Source organism: Petaurus breviceps, unplaced genomic scaffold (genome assembly GCF_028583685.1).
Source record: "Petaurus breviceps papuanus isolate PSGF00001 unplaced genomic scaffold, PetGlider_PUasm1.0 189, whole genome shotgun sequence".
Taxonomy (NCBI): domain Eukaryota; kingdom Metazoa; phylum Chordata; class Mammalia; order Diprotodontia; family Petauridae; genus Petaurus; species Petaurus breviceps.
The window spans coordinates 250,422-267,666 of NW_027185809.1; the positions used below are offsets into that span (position 1 = coordinate 250,422).

The 17,245-nt window shown below is 38.6% G+C and overlaps 1 protein-coding gene across 1 annotated transcript in view; it reads left to right on the top strand.

The window, feature by feature from the left end:
• Positions 1 to 17,245, top strand: part of TBPL2 (TATA-box binding protein like 2) — a 47,141-nt gene that overhangs the window by 21,313 nt on the left and 8,583 nt on the right. Inside the window, exons 4-5 of the mRNA XM_069091759.1 lie at positions 9,984 to 10,075; positions 16,807 to 16,974. Coding sequence (XP_068947860.1) covers positions 9,984 to 10,075; positions 16,807 to 16,974 — 260 coding nt within the window. The remainder of the gene's footprint in view (positions 1 to 9,983; positions 10,076 to 16,806; positions 16,975 to 17,245) is intronic.

The window sequence follows — 17,245 nt, forward strand, 5'->3', positions numbered from 1 at the left end:
TGCCATTACTATTACACTGAGTAACCAAGTCTTTCATAGTTGATCATCATCACAACATTGCTATTACTTAGCACAATGATATTCTGGTTCTTCTCACTTCACTTTGCATCAGTTCATATTGTTCTTGGCATATTTTTCTAATTCTTCCCCCATCATTTCCTATAGCACAATAGAACTCCATCACAATCATAGGCCACAACTTGTTCAGCTGTTTCCCAATTGATGAACATCCCCTTGATTTCCAATTCTTTGCCACCACAAAAAGAACTGTTATAAATACTTTTGTACAAGTAGGTCCTTTTCCTTTTCTTTGACCTTTGTAGGATACTGACCTAATAGTAGTGTTGCTGGGTCTCAAAGACTATGCACAGTTTTATAGTTCTTTTTATATTTTATTTTTTATTTATATATATATATATATATTATATTTATATAGTTCCAAAATATTCTCCAGAAAGACTAGACTAGTTCACTACTCCACCAGCAGTTCATTAGTATATTTGTTTTTCCCTCATCCCCTTCAGCATTTGTCACCTCTGGTAGGCATGAGGTGGTACCTCAGAGTTGTTTAAATTTATCTTTCTCTAATCAATAGTGATTTAGAGCATTTTTTTTCATACGACTATAGAAAGCTTTGATTTCTTCTTCTGAAAACTGCCTATTCAATTCCTTTGACCATTTATCATTTGGAGAATGATTCTCTGTTTTATAAATCTAACTCAGTTCTATACACAATATTCATTTGAGAAATTATGCCTTTATCTGGGAAACTTGGTATAAAAATTGTTATTACTTACGTATACCCTTTAGCAAAATGCAGTTTGTCTGATTATCTCTTTTCATTGTCTATTTTTCCCTTTGCTTTGTCTAACATCACAATTACTACCCCTGTCTTTCTTACTTCAACTGAAGCATATTAGATTCCACTCTAGCCCATTATTTTAACTGTGTGTGTGTGTGAGCACGCATGAATATGTGTATGTGTGTGTGTTTCTGCTTCAAGAATGTCTTTTGTATATAATATATTGTTGCATTCTGGTTTCTAATCTATTCACTCTCCAATTCCATTTTATGGGTGAGCTTATTCCATTCACATTCACAGTTATGATTACTGTGTATTTCCCTCCATCCCATTTTCTTTCTTCTTCTTTCTCTCTTTTTTACCCTTTTTTCTCTCTTTCTAAATCCTTTTTATCTTCTTTTTAATCCTTTTTTTATATCTTTTTAACCTTTCTTCCCCCCCCCCCCCCCAAGGTCTATTTTGCTTCTAAACTCTGCCTCCCTTAACCTGTCCTCCCTTTTACTATCCACCTTCTCCTTTTTCTTATTCCCTTTCCCTCCTATTTCCCTTCTGGTAAGTTGCATTTCTATACACAACTGAGTGTGTGTATGTGTGCATTCTTCACTCTTTGAACCAATTCCAATGACAGTAGGCTCAAGAATTCCCAACTACCACCTCCCATTTTCCCCTCCACTCTAAAAGCTCGTTATGTTCCTCTTTTATGTAAGAAAAATTTCCCCATTCTATCTCTCCCTTCCCCCTTCTCCCGGTGCATCCCTCTTTCTTACTCCTTCATTTTTTTGGAGATAATTCCAACATAATTGACTTGCCCATGCCCTCTGTCTACGTAAACTTTTCTTAACTGCCCTAATAATGAGGAAGTTCTTAAGAATTACATGTATCATCTTCCCATATTGGAATGTAAATAGTTTAATGTTATTGATTGTTATAATTATATATGTTATAATTACTCTTTCATGTTTACCTTTTATGCTTCTCTGTAGTGTTGTGTTTGAATGTTAAATTTTCTACTTGGTTCTGACCTTTTCATCAGGAATGCTTGAAAGTCCATTATTTCATTAAATATCCATTTCCCCTGAAGGATTACTCTCAATTTTGCTGCAGAGGTGATTCTTGTTTGTAATCCTAGCTCCTTTGTCTTCCAGAATATTATATTCCAAGCCCTCCACTCCTTTAATATGGAAGCACTAAATCTTTTGTGATCTTGACTGTGGCTCTACAATATTTGAAATGTTCCTTTCTGGCTGTTTAAAGTATCCTTTCTCTCACCTGGGAGCTCTGGAATTTGGCTGTAACATTCCTGGGATGTTTTTTTTTTTTTCATTTTTCTTTCATTTCATTTGAGGATCTCTTTCAGGAGGAGATTGCTAGATTCTTTCCATTTCTGCTTTACCCTTTGGATCTAAGAGATTGGAGTAGTTTTCCTTGATAAATTCTTGAAATGTGATGTCTAGGCTCTTTGATCATTTCAGTCAAACTGTATTTATTTGATCTCCAGACTGCTGAGCCTTACTTATCTGTCCTGCTGCATCCATCTAAGAACAATTGGCCTTTTCCATTTTCCATGCAGTTGCACCCTCCTCTATGTGCTGTGTCCTCTTATTAGAATATGAGCTCTATGAGAACATAGATTGTTATATTTGCATCCACAGCACATAATTTGATGCTTTATATGTATTTAGTGCTTAATAAAGTCTTTTAAAATCATTCCTTCATGAAGCTGGAGAAACAGGAAAATCTTGCCCTTGTTAAGATATTAGAAGATACACCATTTTCCAAAAATAAGGCACAGGAAGCAAGCTGTGCCCTGACCTTGGCATAACATCAATCCTTTATGGTCACCTCTGGCATAAAATTATTATATTGCTTTGACCAGTACCAGGTATTCTCTGAGATCAGACAAACACTGGACAAGCTCACACAAGTACCCATGTTCTAGTCATAAAGCTCTGCTATGAATCAAACTTGTCCGATTGTTGCTATCATTATCTGGTTACAGATCGTTGTGTAACTATTGGTATAAATATTGAGATCTCTCCACACTACCTTGGGTGCCCCCTCTAGGGGCAGGGCTCTGGCACATGTACCCTTACTTGCAAGCCATTTTATTCACTTTGAAATTAAACTTCTGTTTGATTCCTGACTTTCCTTTTTCTAGTCTGCTTTGTTCAGCTAACCATCCACAGGTTAAAGGCCAGTTCTGTCTGGTTGACATTGGTGGTAGTGGTGGAAATGGACATGGAACCAGGCCATTGGACTTACCGCTACTAGCAGGAATGAACCAGGAGTTACCAGAGATTTATTTCTCCAGTTTCACCCCTTCCTTGTCTGTTGAGTCCTCTGCTCTTATTCCTGTTCCAATTCACCAAGCTCCCTCCTTGCTCAAGCTTGCCGTTCTTTGTGAAGAAACTCTAGGAGCCATCTGGTGACCTGATTCATCTCAGATCTCTCCGTTAAGGACCTCCATTCTGCACACTCTAACCACTAGCCAACGGTTCCTGCCTTCTCTGTTTGGCCAGGAGGTTCTTATCTGCTCTATTTCAGCTCCTTGTGCCCTATTCCCCCACCACCACTGGCTAAGAGAGTGTTTGATTAGCTCTGTGCCTCTTTAAAACCAGTAAACACACACTAGCTATGGACTGTGACTGCACATTGTTAGGACTGTTTGTGTCTGTATCTATCTTGTTGTTTTGTCTGTGTCTTTGTAAAATGTAAAACGTCTGTATTGTGTTTGTGTTGTTTGTAGATTCTATTATCTTGAAAGATTTAAAATGTGGCCAGCCAGAAAAACTTCTAAGGACTGTAGTTAGACAATTTACAATAGGGGTGGCTAGGTGGTATAGTGAATAGAGCACCAGCCCTGGAGTCCAGGAGGACCTGAATTCAAATCTGGCCTCAGACACTTAACACTTACTAGCATGTGACCTCAGGCAAGTCACTTAATCCCAATTGCCTTGTCCTCCCCCCTCCAAAAAGCAAAACTAAATAAATAAATGAATGAATGAATAGGGAATTTAGAATACTGGGAAAGTTTAATAAACTTTCATAGTTAAAGTAGTTGTCCCAGTAAACAGGACTAACTCCCACTTTAGACTTTCTTAGGGAGATTAGGTTATAAGAAGAGAGAAAAAATCCTTTCAGACACATTTCCCCTGTCATTTTAGCTTTGGTTATTTTGTACTTACAGAAATAAAGTCAGATAATCAAAGTTTGTGGAACTCCTAAAAACATTGTAGCAGATTAAGGAATTGTATCAGCCATGCAATATTCACAATGCCTAAGCAACTATAAATATGATGATGTGGTTATTAATCACAAAATATACCAGGCTCTCTACATGGGGGATAAAGCTAGAACATTTATTAAAATACCAGAAAACTGAGTCCCTAAACCAGAAAGTCAAAGCCATCACAGTAGTTACGAAATTGGCACATGTAGGTAATGTAGTAAGCACCCACATTATCAAGCCTTTAAAACAGAACAGGCTACCTCAGGCAAAGGTCATCCTCTCCCCACTCACAGCAACTGCTCAGCGTCCAGGATGCATGCTCCCAGCAGCTCTCACCCCCTGCAATTCTGGTCCCTGGTAGTCCTCAGCAGGAGTCCTTAGCAGAAATTCTGGCTGGTTCAAAAAAAGGGGGTTTGTGCCTCTGCCTCCACCTTGGCCACAACCCTGCCTCTGTTGGCTGCTGCCGCTGCTGCAGAAACTCCAACCTGGCTTTCTCTTCCTCTTGCCCCACCTCTTCCTGCTACATCAGCAAGTCCAATGGGGCATGGAAGATCTTTAAATCCCATAACCCTTACAGGAGTTTGAAGAGTAATCATTTTAAAATTGCGGGGGAGAACTCCTGGGATGTTTGGGATAATTCCAGGATTTCACTCCTTTATGACATATCTGAGTAAGTTTTGGGAGTACTACTATGAATTAAATTCTAAAAGTTTTAAAAGTTAATGGAAATATTAACAGCTTCACTATTCTAGGGCACTGAAGGAAGACAGCTAGTTTGGAAGTAATCCTAGAGTGAAGAAAGAAAAAAAATGTAGGTAAACAGTTTTCACCTTATTGCAGTTCTTGTTAACCCTCCCTTGACTTTTCTGACCATGAAAAGGGAAAAAACTGTTTAAACCAAAGAGACTCCTGTGACTTTCCCAGGTCAGAGACCTTCTCCCTAGTAAATCTCATCTCAAATCAGATTCCCAAATGCAGATGTTAAAAAAAATTCTGGAAAAATGCAGGGAAATTGGAATTACATTCCAGTTGCAGAAATTTATTAGCTGTTGTAATCTTAGGCAAGTTATCTTATCTGTTTTTTCCTAGTTTTCTCATCTGTAAAGAGAAAAATAATAATGGTGCCCGCCTGCCAGAGTTGTTTTGAGAATCACCATAATATAATGCTTGTAAAGTCCTTAACACAGTGACTGGCATGTGCTGAACACTATGATTGTTTATTATTATTATTTCTCTAATTGAATGTAATAGTTCCGTGCCGGATAACTCTAAAGTGGTTTTGAAATACCAAATGTAATGAGATCAATGATTTTTTTATGTGATAATTTGGAAATGCATCTAATGTCATCTGAAGTTTATGGTTTGTGTTATTATTATATTTCTAAATTCTCTCATACTGTGAAATTTGAGAGACCATTGTAACAGAAATTCTGTTAGACAAAATAACTTTTTACTCAGAATGCTGTTGCACATGAATCAGGCTTTTAAAAGGATGTGATAAAAAGATATTTGAAAATTGTTAAATATTTAATGAGATATATTTTGTTATAAAACAGATACTATATAATAGCAAATTTTCCTTTGAAATTCTTGGCTATTATGAATGTATATAGGGTGGTTTAAAGATGTAGCTTCAACATATTAATGATGAGTCAACTATCATTTATTTGTTGTATGTCTGAAGCCCTAGAATATGAATAGTTTTAATTTGTAAGTAAAAGATAAATGTTAAAAGGGAAATATCAAGGGAGATATTCAAACCACTTCTAGGGTTGTATCCCAAAGAAATCATAGAAGTAGGAGGAAGACCCATGTGTACAAAAATATTTATAGCAGCTCTTTTTGTGGTGGCAAAGAATTGGGAATTAAGGGGATTCCCATCAACTTGGGAATGGCTAAACAAGTTATGGTATATGAATGTAATGGAATACTATTGCACCATAAGAAACAAAGAGCAGATGGATTTCATATCTACCTAGAGAGGCTTATATGAACTGATGCTGAGTGAGAAGAGCAGAACCAGGAAAAATTTGTACACAATCACAGATACAATGTATGTGTGACAACTAACTTGGATAGACCAGACTCTTCCCAGAAATGCAGGGCTATAGGTAAACTCCAAAAGACTCATGGTGGAGAGAGATGTCTACATTCAGAGAAAGAATCTAAAAGAACAGAGTTTGAATGCAGATTGAAGCAAATTACCTGCTCTTTTTCTTCTTTGGTTTGGTTTCCTCTTTCCCATTGTTCATTCCCTCCAATACAATCCTTCTTTATAACCTGACCGATGTCTAATGTGAAAGTATCTGCAGATCCTATACCTGATTGTATGCTGCCATGGGGGGAGGGAGAGGGGGAAGAGGGGAGGAAGGGAGAGAAAATTTGAAACTCAAAGAACTGAGGAACTGAATCTTGTAAACTCCAAGTAAATGAACAAATTAATAAAGACCAAAAAAGAGAGAGAGAGATTCAAGCCCTAAGTTGCAGTTAGTGAAATTTTGCTATTTAAGGTGAAAACTCCTGGGACCGTAATTTACTTTTGTTTTGAGTTTTGATTACAGGGATAGTTGTCTAAATTGTCATGAAATCAATAGGAGAAAATTGTACTTGCTGCACTCTTGGAACTGTGCCTGGGAAAAGTTTTGGAGATGACCTTGGTGGGATCCTCCTTACTCTGTTTATCCATTGTGGTATTTCCTTTCTGAAAAGGAAAATTCCTACTTGATTAATATTGAGCCTTGCTTTTAACACCCTGTGATTACATAATTGGTTGTCAGAGATGACTTACACCGAGAATCGAACAGAGCTAAGGGAGTTCCCCCCCTCTCCAATGATATATAACATTGTAATCACTATGTCCCTCTTTTTCCTTTTATAGCAAATTTCTATAATCAAGAAGTTTTGTAAGTATAATATTTAATCTATTAATTGATACTGGAACATCTGAGTTACTATAATAGGTTGCAAGTAAGAACATTTTACAATTTTAATCTGTATTGTGGTCAAATTATAACATAGAGATTATATCCTCCTGAGGGAAAAATGATTAAATAAGTAATAAGACAAAGATGTAATATGAAAGTTTTCTAATTAAATGGAATAATAAATTTTGAGAAAATAAACAGGATTAGACTGTTTTCTCTAAGAACTATAAACAGATGTATATGATTGGCTTCCAAAATTTATCTATTATTAAAATTCAGACTTTGAGCATATTTTAGTAATAAGTTCTCAACATTGGATTTTACACATTAATTTTATGGATAATGGTAAAGAAAGTGAAATTATTTTAAGGAATCTGTTGAATAATCTTAAAGGATGGAAGAGTTCATTTTGCAGTTGGACCAGCATAAATTTCTAAAAGATTCTTATATCAGATACAGAATTTAGGTAAGGATAGGAACAGCAAATGGTATAAAAACTGCAATTCTCTGAAGTTTCAAGATTGGAGAATCAAATTTAAGTGATTATACTGAATTATAGTATGTTTATAAGAAGTTAGAATTATCTAGGAACCTCTGGATTTAGAACCAGAGAAGCAGAGGCCTGTTTAGAACTATCCTGAGACTAAAGTCTATTGTCCAAGAAGAGACATCTAGGGACCAGTTAAGTCCATAAGACATCTGAGACTCAAAATGTGCTGGTTAAATGGCCATTGAGAATGGGTTAGTAGTAACATTGATGTTAGTTAATATTGGTGATAACCATTACATTCCTTTGATCTTTTGTTTCAAGATGTTTATGTTTAACTTTTCTTGATGACATGTAAATCTTCTTCCTCAAAACTAGTCCATTGTGAGCCCTCTAAATAGTTTACTCTGTACCTGACCTAATGTAAATATGCAATTATGAGAATCACGAGAAAACTTTATTGCATTGTTTGAACCTAACAGTGTGTGGCTGGAAAACTGGATCATCTCTATGTATTGTTAAAAGATTCTTAAGTAAGGACCTATGTTATGCTAACCAGAAACTCAGATCCAAAGATTAATGCAAGGAGTTTTCTCACAACTGTACATCTCAAGCAACCCATATGTCTTATCTGAAAACTGGTCATCAATTATTGTTTCTAAAGCCCCTACCAGGTCCCTGTGACTACTCCCACAGCTGTCAAAACTTGTGGGTATATATACACCTAAGTCATCTGAAGAAAGCCTCTGCTCCTGAGTGGATGGTAGAAGCCTCCAGGAACCTCAAGATCTGTCTAGTAGGAACCCAGAAGCAGCTGCCATCCAGATGAGACAGCTGTCCCAAGATTCTGGATGAGGGCTGAGTGTACTGCACTAGTTTTTTACTTTTTCTCTTCCCTTTTATTATATGCCCAAACATGAAGGCCCTGATGCACATGTGTGTTGGCATTTTCTCACTCTACATTCTTGGTGCCCTTCTCTTTTCTACTTGCAGGCAAACAACGACTAGCAATGGTGCCAGGGCCATACTTCCCAACAGGTCCTCGAGGAACTGGCCCCGCAGGCAACATCTCATCCTGACCCAAATGGCCTTTTTTGTCATCTTGGCTTATACCTCCCTCTCCTGTATTTGCCAGAAGAGTAGGGATTCTTTCAGAACCTCTCCCTTTGGCCAAAAGGGGGAAATGTCAAGATATGAGGAGACCCCCTATTTTCCAGAGCGAAGGCCCAGCAAGCAAGTTGTGCCCTGAACTTGGCATAACAACAATCCTCTGTTTTCACCCTGTGACACATAATTATTGTATTGCCTTGACCAGCACCCGGTGTTCTCTGAGCTCAGACAAGCTCAGACAAACATTCATGTTCTGATTATGCAACCCTGCTAAGAATCAAACTTGTCTCATTGTTGCTGCTACCCCTCATTGTCAGGCTACAGTTCACTGCACAACCATTGGTATAAATATTGAAATCTCCCCACACTGCCTCAGGTTGCCCCAACAGGGGCAGGGCTTCTGCAGATATGTCCTTACTTGCAAGCCATTTCCTTCACTTTGAGACTAAACTTCTATTTGATTCCTGACTCACCTGTCTCAAGCCTGCTTTATGTGGCTCCCCGGCCATCCACAGGTTAGAGGCAGATTCTGTTAGGTCTGGGTGACCCCTGAATGTAGAGCATGTCCTTGAGCTCAATTCTCCTATTTTCCTTGATGAAGCTGCCTACAGCTGTAAGTTTCTTTTGCCCCAGGGAACAAATTCTATTTCCTTTACTCCAAAATGCCTCTGATAGAAATGTAAACATTCTATTGAACAAGGCCTTCACAAAATGTTTGCTAATTTTGTTCCCACCCCCCTTTTTTTTCTTTGACATGGACCTGGAATTTCAGTTGTATAGAGAACTTCCAATGAGGAAACTCCATTTACCAGTCTTAGAGTTGCCTGAACCAGTAAGAGTCTAAATAATTTGCCTGAGTTTACAACAAGTATGACTTGAATCTGCCCTCTGAGCCTGGTTCTGGCCTGCCACCAAATATCTCCCATATAGCACTGTCTGATACATAAATTCTACAATAGAAAGTTACTCCTTTTGTTCATTAAGATGTTAGTACCTTGGAAGTTGTTGCACACCAAGCTTTACTGTCATTTTCACCTTGATTTGAACTAGTTTGAGCTCTTCTTAAAGAAGATTTTGAAGGGGAGAAGATATAGGTCCTTGAAGGGAGAAGGCCGCATAGCAGAGAGGAAGAAGAGAGAGTGAAAACCTTGTTATATGATATTGTCTAAAGTCTACTGTGCCTGTCTTCAGAAAATCTGAGAAATCAGCCAAGAAAAGTAAACTATCTTTGTCTTTGAAAATATCAGTGGTGTCTAGATAACCTGGTAAAATAGATAAAATAACTCTTCATAGGGAAAAACATTTTTAAATCTTAAGATTTTGGTTGTTTTTTTTTTAAATTACTAATGTGATTTTCCTGAATTTTTAATGAGATGATGGCTTCTAATTCATGAAAAGGAAGTGAATTCTTGTTTCACCTTTTGACCACAGAGATTTGCTGCTGTGATAATGAGGATTCGAGAGCCCAGGACAACAGCACTTATATTTAGTTCTGGGAAAATGGTCTGCACAGGAGCCAAAAGGTACGAATCCCCATGTTATCACCTAAAAAAATGAATCTGACCTAAAATGGATGGTATTGCTAGAAAACTGTGTTTCTGGCCAGGTGTGGTAACATAGACCTATAACCTGGCTACCCAGGAAGCTGAGGCTGGAGGATTACTTGAGCTCTGGAGTTCTGAGGTATATTAGGTTATGCCAGTTTGGTGTCTGACCTAAGTTGAGCACTGACACATGGAGCCCAAGGAAGCAGGATGCCACCATGCTGCCTTTTGTTCTTGTTTAGTAATTTTCAGTTGTGTGTCTGACTCCCCATGACTTGGCAAAGATATTGGAGTGGTTTGCATTTACTTCTCCAGCTCATTTTACAGATAAGGAAACTGAGGCAAACAGAATTAAGTGACTTACCCAGGATCACAAGCTAGTCACGAGGCCAGATTTGAATTCTCCTGCAGTATTCCTGACTCCGCGACTGCCACTCTCTCCATTGTGCCACCAACTACCCTAGTCCATGCTGCCTAAGGGATTCAAACTGGCCCAGGTCAGAAATGGAGCAAGGTCAAGCTTCTGTCCTGATTAGAGTTGGGATTGGGCCTGTGAGTGATCACTGCATTTCCAAATTGAAATAGGAAAATAAATTTTAAAAAATATTTTGATGCAGAACACACTGGCTCTATCCCAAGGGTTTGGTTTAAGCATTAGAACTTTATTGCTGCCATTAAAAAAAAAAAAAAAGAAAACAACCCTAATATTTTTTCCCTACCCAAAGCCCTGTGCATGACTTCCAAGATCTTGACTTCTGAAGTTACCCTCCCAGGCCACTAATTTCTCTTTCACTCCTACTGAACCCCTTCTTCTCCTACATTGTGACCTCCAGTCACAGATCATTGACCTTGAAAATGGAATAGCTAACCCTATCTTAGAGTTCACCTATGCCAATCTCGTTTTATAGATGCAGCCCAAAAAGAAAGTGGCTTTCCCAAAGACATACGAATAGTTGATAGAACCAGACTAGAATTCTTATCTACCAGTCTTTTGTTATTTTTAGGCCCTTTTCAACATATGCACCAGCTCCTAGTCCCATTTGACTGTCACAACAGTTTAAGGTAGGGGAAGAAACCATATTACCAAGGGGTTGTTGAATTGTCCACTTGTCCCCTCCAACTAAGCTGAATTAGGGTCATTCACTTTGAGTTCTGCTGATGCCTAAGAATTCCTTGTCCTACCCCATCTATACTTTGCAAACCTCCCAATCCTACATAGATTCTACTATGTTTGCTTTCTTAGCATGGGTTCCCAAGCTGCCTAGTATTCTGGAGAAAATCACACTAATATGCTCACTGATTCCCTTACAAATCCATGCCACCTAACCTCAGCTGTGACCATAGTGCTTCTCAGCTGCCTTTTCACTTCTCTCTAGGTAACTCCCTGTTGAAATCCACATAGTGATTGATCCAAACCTTTTCTACTTTAGCTTTATGCTTACTGTCCTCATTTTTAGTAATCACTCACTTTGAACAGAGGCCTTCCCACTTTAGTTTCTTCTTTCTCTATATTAATCTTTCAATAGATCTTCATCTATCCATTCTTTTTTGCTTCTATTTCAGAGGGAGAGCTCTCCTTCTACCTTTCCAGAATTATTCCTACTCCGTCAGAAGGGACCTTGCCCATCAATTATTCCCTGGCTTTCTCTCCCACATCCGCCATTTCCCCCTTTCCATTAAGACTAGTTCCTCTAATTACAAATATACTCAGGTCTCCCCAAAACTCTCCTCCATCCCTGCTACTCCTGTACTTCAGTACTTTTTCCCCCCTTCCTTTTATTCATATACATATTAAAAGAGTAATCTAGCCATGTGACCCTAGGCAAGTCATTTAGCTTTTCTCAGCCTTGCTTTCTTCACCTATAAAAATTGGGGATAATAATGGCACCTCTCCCCAGGGTTGTTGTGAGGATCAAAAGAAATAACAGCCGGTGCTCTTACTCGCTGAGCCACCTGGCTGCCCCTAAGCGATTGGGGTTAAGTAACTTGCTCAAGGTTACACGGCCAGGTGTTTCTGGGTGGGTGCTAAGTGTCTGAGCCCTGGGTCATCCCGACACTGGGGCCGGTGCTGCTGCCCCAGAGCTTTGCAGTCCTTGAAGTGCTATGTAAATGCTAATCATCATTATTATTTAGAGTAGTCTACATTCCCACGTGAGAAGCTCAGAATCAACCCTGTGCAATTTCTCAGATGTAGTGTAGTCTCATCTTTTCCTACTCAATCCTGAATCTATTTCATTCCATATGCAATGCCTTTCTAAGATACATGTTTTGATAGCCTGGCTCCATGAACTGTCTGAGATATATGTCATAATCCAGGCAATATGCATTTTTTTCTTTTGTACTGATCAAGAGATTCTTTTTTTTTAAGCAGTGTTGGAGGATTTATTAAACATATTATTACTATGTAATACATAATATAATGCAACATGAGTCTGTGGCTCTGGTTGAAGGAACCCTGTGTATTTTTTTGTTGTTGTTTACATTTCTTAACACTCAACCCACACACAGACCCTCTCTCCCTTTCATTCTCATTGGGGGAAAAAAAACCTTCATTAATAGGCTATGTGTACATGTATAAGTGTGTGTATAATTCTGCATCTTAAATCAGTCTTCTATCAGGAGATGGGAAACATATTCCATCATTGGTATTCTGGAATCATGAATGGTCATTACATTGATCAGTGTCCTTAAGTCTTTCAAAGTTATTTGTCTTTATAATATTATTATTATGTAAGTTTTCTTTCTGCTTCATCTCCATTCTGCATCAGTTCATATAAGTAAGTTTCTTGATATTTCTCTGAGCTCATCTCTTGATATTTTCTATGGCACAATAATATTCCATTATATTCATATAGCATAATTCCACATTCCCCAACTGATAGATAGCCCCTTAGTTTCCAGTTCTTTGCCACTACAGAAAGGACTATTATACATATTTTTGTACATGTAGATCCTTTTCTTCTTTCTTTGATCTCTTTGGTGAATATGCTTAGTAGTGCTATCACTGAGTCAGATGATATACATAATATGGTCACTCTTTGGGCATAGTTCCCAAATTGCTTTCCAAAATGGCTAGACTAGTTCACTTCACCACTAATAACTACAGTGATGTCACCATTTTCCCACATGTCCTCCAACATTCGTCATTTTCTTTGCCAGTCTGATGGGTGTGAGATGAAACTTCAGAATTGCTTTAATTTGCTTTTCTCTTATTAGTGATTTAGAACATTTTTTTTCATATGGGTGTTGATAGTTCAGATGTATTCTTTTGAAAAGTGCCTGCAGTGTGTGTTCTTCATCCACTTTGATTTTTCAAATCATACGGATCTCACTAAAGGAGGATTTGCAGTTTTTCATGATCTGATTCAAATAGTACAGTGTCATCCACAAATAGGAGTATTTGAGAGAACCATCTCAAGGTACTTCATAACAGTGAATATGTGAGGCGAGCATAGATCTTTATATTTTTCCCTCAATTATTCCTCATTTGAACAAAGTTTTCTAGTCACAAAGATCATGGAATCTTGTATAACTTTGGCATGTGTATTGTATACACATAGTTTGAGTATAACCTTTAAAGGCCGTGTTTTGTTCTACCAGTGCTTTTAAGTATGTGTGTGCATCTATGTAATGGCTAGGTGTTGCAATGGATAGAGTGGTAGACCTGGAATCAGGAAGACAACCTCAGTTCAATTTCAGACTTAGTCATTTAATAGCTGTGTGACCCTGTGCAAGTCATTTGACAGCTGTCTGAATCATCTATAAAACAGGGGTAATAATAGCACCTACCTCTCAGGGTCATTATAAGGATAAACTGAGATAGAATTTATAAACTGCTTTGCAAACCTTAAAGTTCTATATAAATGTTAGTTGACATTATTATAATATATATGTAATAAATGTCACAATGCAAGTTCTTTAAAAACAGTTTTATATTAGGAGTTATCTTTTTTTCCTACATTGTTCCCTGATTCTTTTCAAGGCCTCCTTCCCCCTTGCTGATCTCACCTACTTCTAAGTTCCAGTCATCACAGAAGTTCATACACCCCTAAATCTACCTATCCCTAAGCATTCCTTTTTTTTTGCTGAACTCTAGAATCAGATTTTCAATTGCTTGCTTGAGACCTCTAATTGGATGTCCCATTATTTTTTCAAGATAAACATTTCTATGTTTATGTTTAGCTGTGTGACCCTGAGTTAGGCATTTAAACTCAGTTGCCTCTAAAAAAAGAATAAATATTTCTTTGTTTTCTTTTTTTAAAGCAATCGGGGTTAAGTAACTTGCTCAAGGTGACATGGCCAGGTGTTTCTGGGTGAGTGCTGAGTATCTGAGCCCAGATTCGATCCCCAGGTCATCCCGACACTGGAGCTGGTGCTCTTACTCGCTGAGCCGCCTGGCCGCCCCAAGAATAAATATTTCTTTGTTTTCTTTTTTTAAAGCAATTGGGGTTAAGTAACTTGCCCAAGGTTACATGGCCAGTTATTTCTGGGTGAGTGCTAAGTATCTGAGCCCAGATTCGATCCCCAGGTCATCCTGACACTGGAGCCGGTGCTCTTACTCGCTGAGCCGCCTGGCCGCCCCAAGAATAAATATTTCTAAAACCAGTGCATGATCTTTTGCTACCCCTGAGTGTTATTATCTACTTCAGGCAGGAATCGTCTTAGTTACCCACAATTAAAGCTTTGGGGCTTGTCTTGATACCTTGATCCCTTTTGCCTGTGAGGTGTAATCACTGACCACATCCTCTTCATTCTAGTTCAACTCAAATTGCTTTACTTTAGGCCCTCGTTCCCTATTGAGTGGCCATAGTGGTCTCCTAGTTAGTCCCGCTGCTGATCTATACATTCCAAAGTAAATCTTACTGTTCTGCTCAGAAATTGTCAGTGGTCACAATTGCCTGCACACTCCTTAGCCTTTCACAATGTGAAAAGGTCTTTCACAATCGTACACCAACGTATGTTTCTAGCCTCGTTATCCACTATTCTCCTCTTCAAAAAGAATGTTCCAAACATACTGAATTCTTTGTCATTACTGGCTGCCTTGGGCTCATGGTGTTCCCTTCATTAAAACATTCTTGTTCCCTCCATCTCAGACTGATAGGTTCAGCTCATATGCAACATCTTTAACAAAGATTTTACCTGGTTTTCATTCTCCCTTTACCCAAGTATGTTGGAATCTCTCTCTTCTCTCTTCTGTCAGATAATTTGGCGCTTAAATCTCTTGATGTCGAATTACAGTTGTTTGTCCATGTCTTACCATAGAAAGAGTGCTGGATTTAGGGTCAGTTTTACTTTCCAGCTATGCAGCCTTGAGCTACCTCTCTGATTCTGTTTTCTTATCTATAAAATACGGACAGTGATTCTTGCATTATGTAATTCACTGTACTGTTGAGAGAAAAGTGATTTATATAGTGCTTAAAAGGGTACAGGTATTAAATGTCATTGCTACTCATATCCTCTACTTAGATGTAAGTTCCATTAGTTCAGAAAATCTCTCTCTCCCTCTCCCCCCATCTCCCTCTTTCCCCCCCTCCCCCCCCTTCTCTCTCTCTCTCCCCCCCTTCCTTCTTTCTCCCTCCTTTTCAGTTTTAGACCTATCTTTGGAAGAAGAGATCCGCTCAGTCCACCAGCTCCCTTCCTCCTACATCCTGTTCCATTTCTCTATGCCCGCCCCCAACTCAGATCTGATCAATATCATGGCTATATGAATCACTACTGTGTACTACAACTTTCTAATCATTTTCTTCCTGTTTGGGGTTATCAAGATATTAGTAGAAACCCCCTTTTTCCAGAGTTAAGGCCCAGCAAGCAGGCTGTACCCCGAGCACGGCATAACAACAGCCTTTGTGCTCACTCTCTGGATGATCCCAACCCCAACAAAATCCAAGAAGTGTTTCACACCAGCATCAGGTGGTCTCTGAGTGTGGACAAGCTCCTGTAGTGCCCAGGTCCACATTGTTGTCGTTATGCCTCATTGTCAGGGCTATGGCTCACTGAGAAGACATTGGCATAAATATTGAGATCTTTCCACGCTGCCTCAGGACCCCCCACTAGAGGCTGGGCTCTGGCACATGTGTCTTTGCTTGCTGTTTTCCTCACTTTGAAATGAATTAAACTTCTGTTTGACTCCTGACTCTCCACTCTCTTGTCTGCTTTGTTTGGCTCCGACCACCTACAGGTTAGAGACTGGTTCTGGTCCAGTTGACAGGGTCTGAGTTAAAAGGCAGATCTACAGTAAAACATATCCAATAATCAGGTTATATAATAGACATGTTTTGGAAATCTGTCAAGGATGCAACTCTTGATATATAGCACTCAGGGGTGGCTAGGTGGTGCAGTGAATAGAGCACTGGCCCTGGAGTCAGGAGGATCTGACTTCAAATCTGGCCTCAGACACAACACAAATACTAGCCGTGTGACCTTGGGCAAGTCACTTAACCCCAATTGCCCTTCAAAAAAAGCAAAAAAAAAGATATATAGCACTCAGCATTTACACGGTCATTTATGAATTTTCATGTTCATATGTCTTATTCAGCCAACCACTTCATAAGCTCCTTGATGGCAGAGCCCCTTCTAGCACTTAAAATAGAACCTTGAAGATTGCACACACGTTTGTGTGTGTGTGTGTGTATGTGAGTATGTTTTAAATAAATCAAGAACCATTTTGGAATTTGTCTTAAAACCTTTCACATGTTTGTGCCCCTTTCCAGTGAAGAATTGTCTCGACTTGCAGCAAGGAAGTTTGCCCGTGTGGTACAAAAGCTTGGATTTCCTGCCAGATTTCTGGATTTTAAAATCCAGAACATTGTTGGAACATGTGATATGAAGTTTCCAATCAGGCTGGAAACCTTGGCGCTTAGGCATCAGCAATTCAGTAGGTATGATAGCCATCCCTATAACCTTGGTTAATTTAAAGTTGAAAATCATTTGACGACATAGCGTATGTCATTTGGTAAATGTTAGATTTGTTTGTTTGTTTGTTTTTTTAATTGGAAGACAGAACAGAAATAGCGATACTTTACCTAAGTGGTTATACAATTATCATATACCATGTTTCCAATCTTTAAAAAAAAAAAAGAAATCCGTGGGCTTATTTAACATCTTTATTGAACACCTACAATGTTCAAGGCAGTTTGCTGTGACACCAAG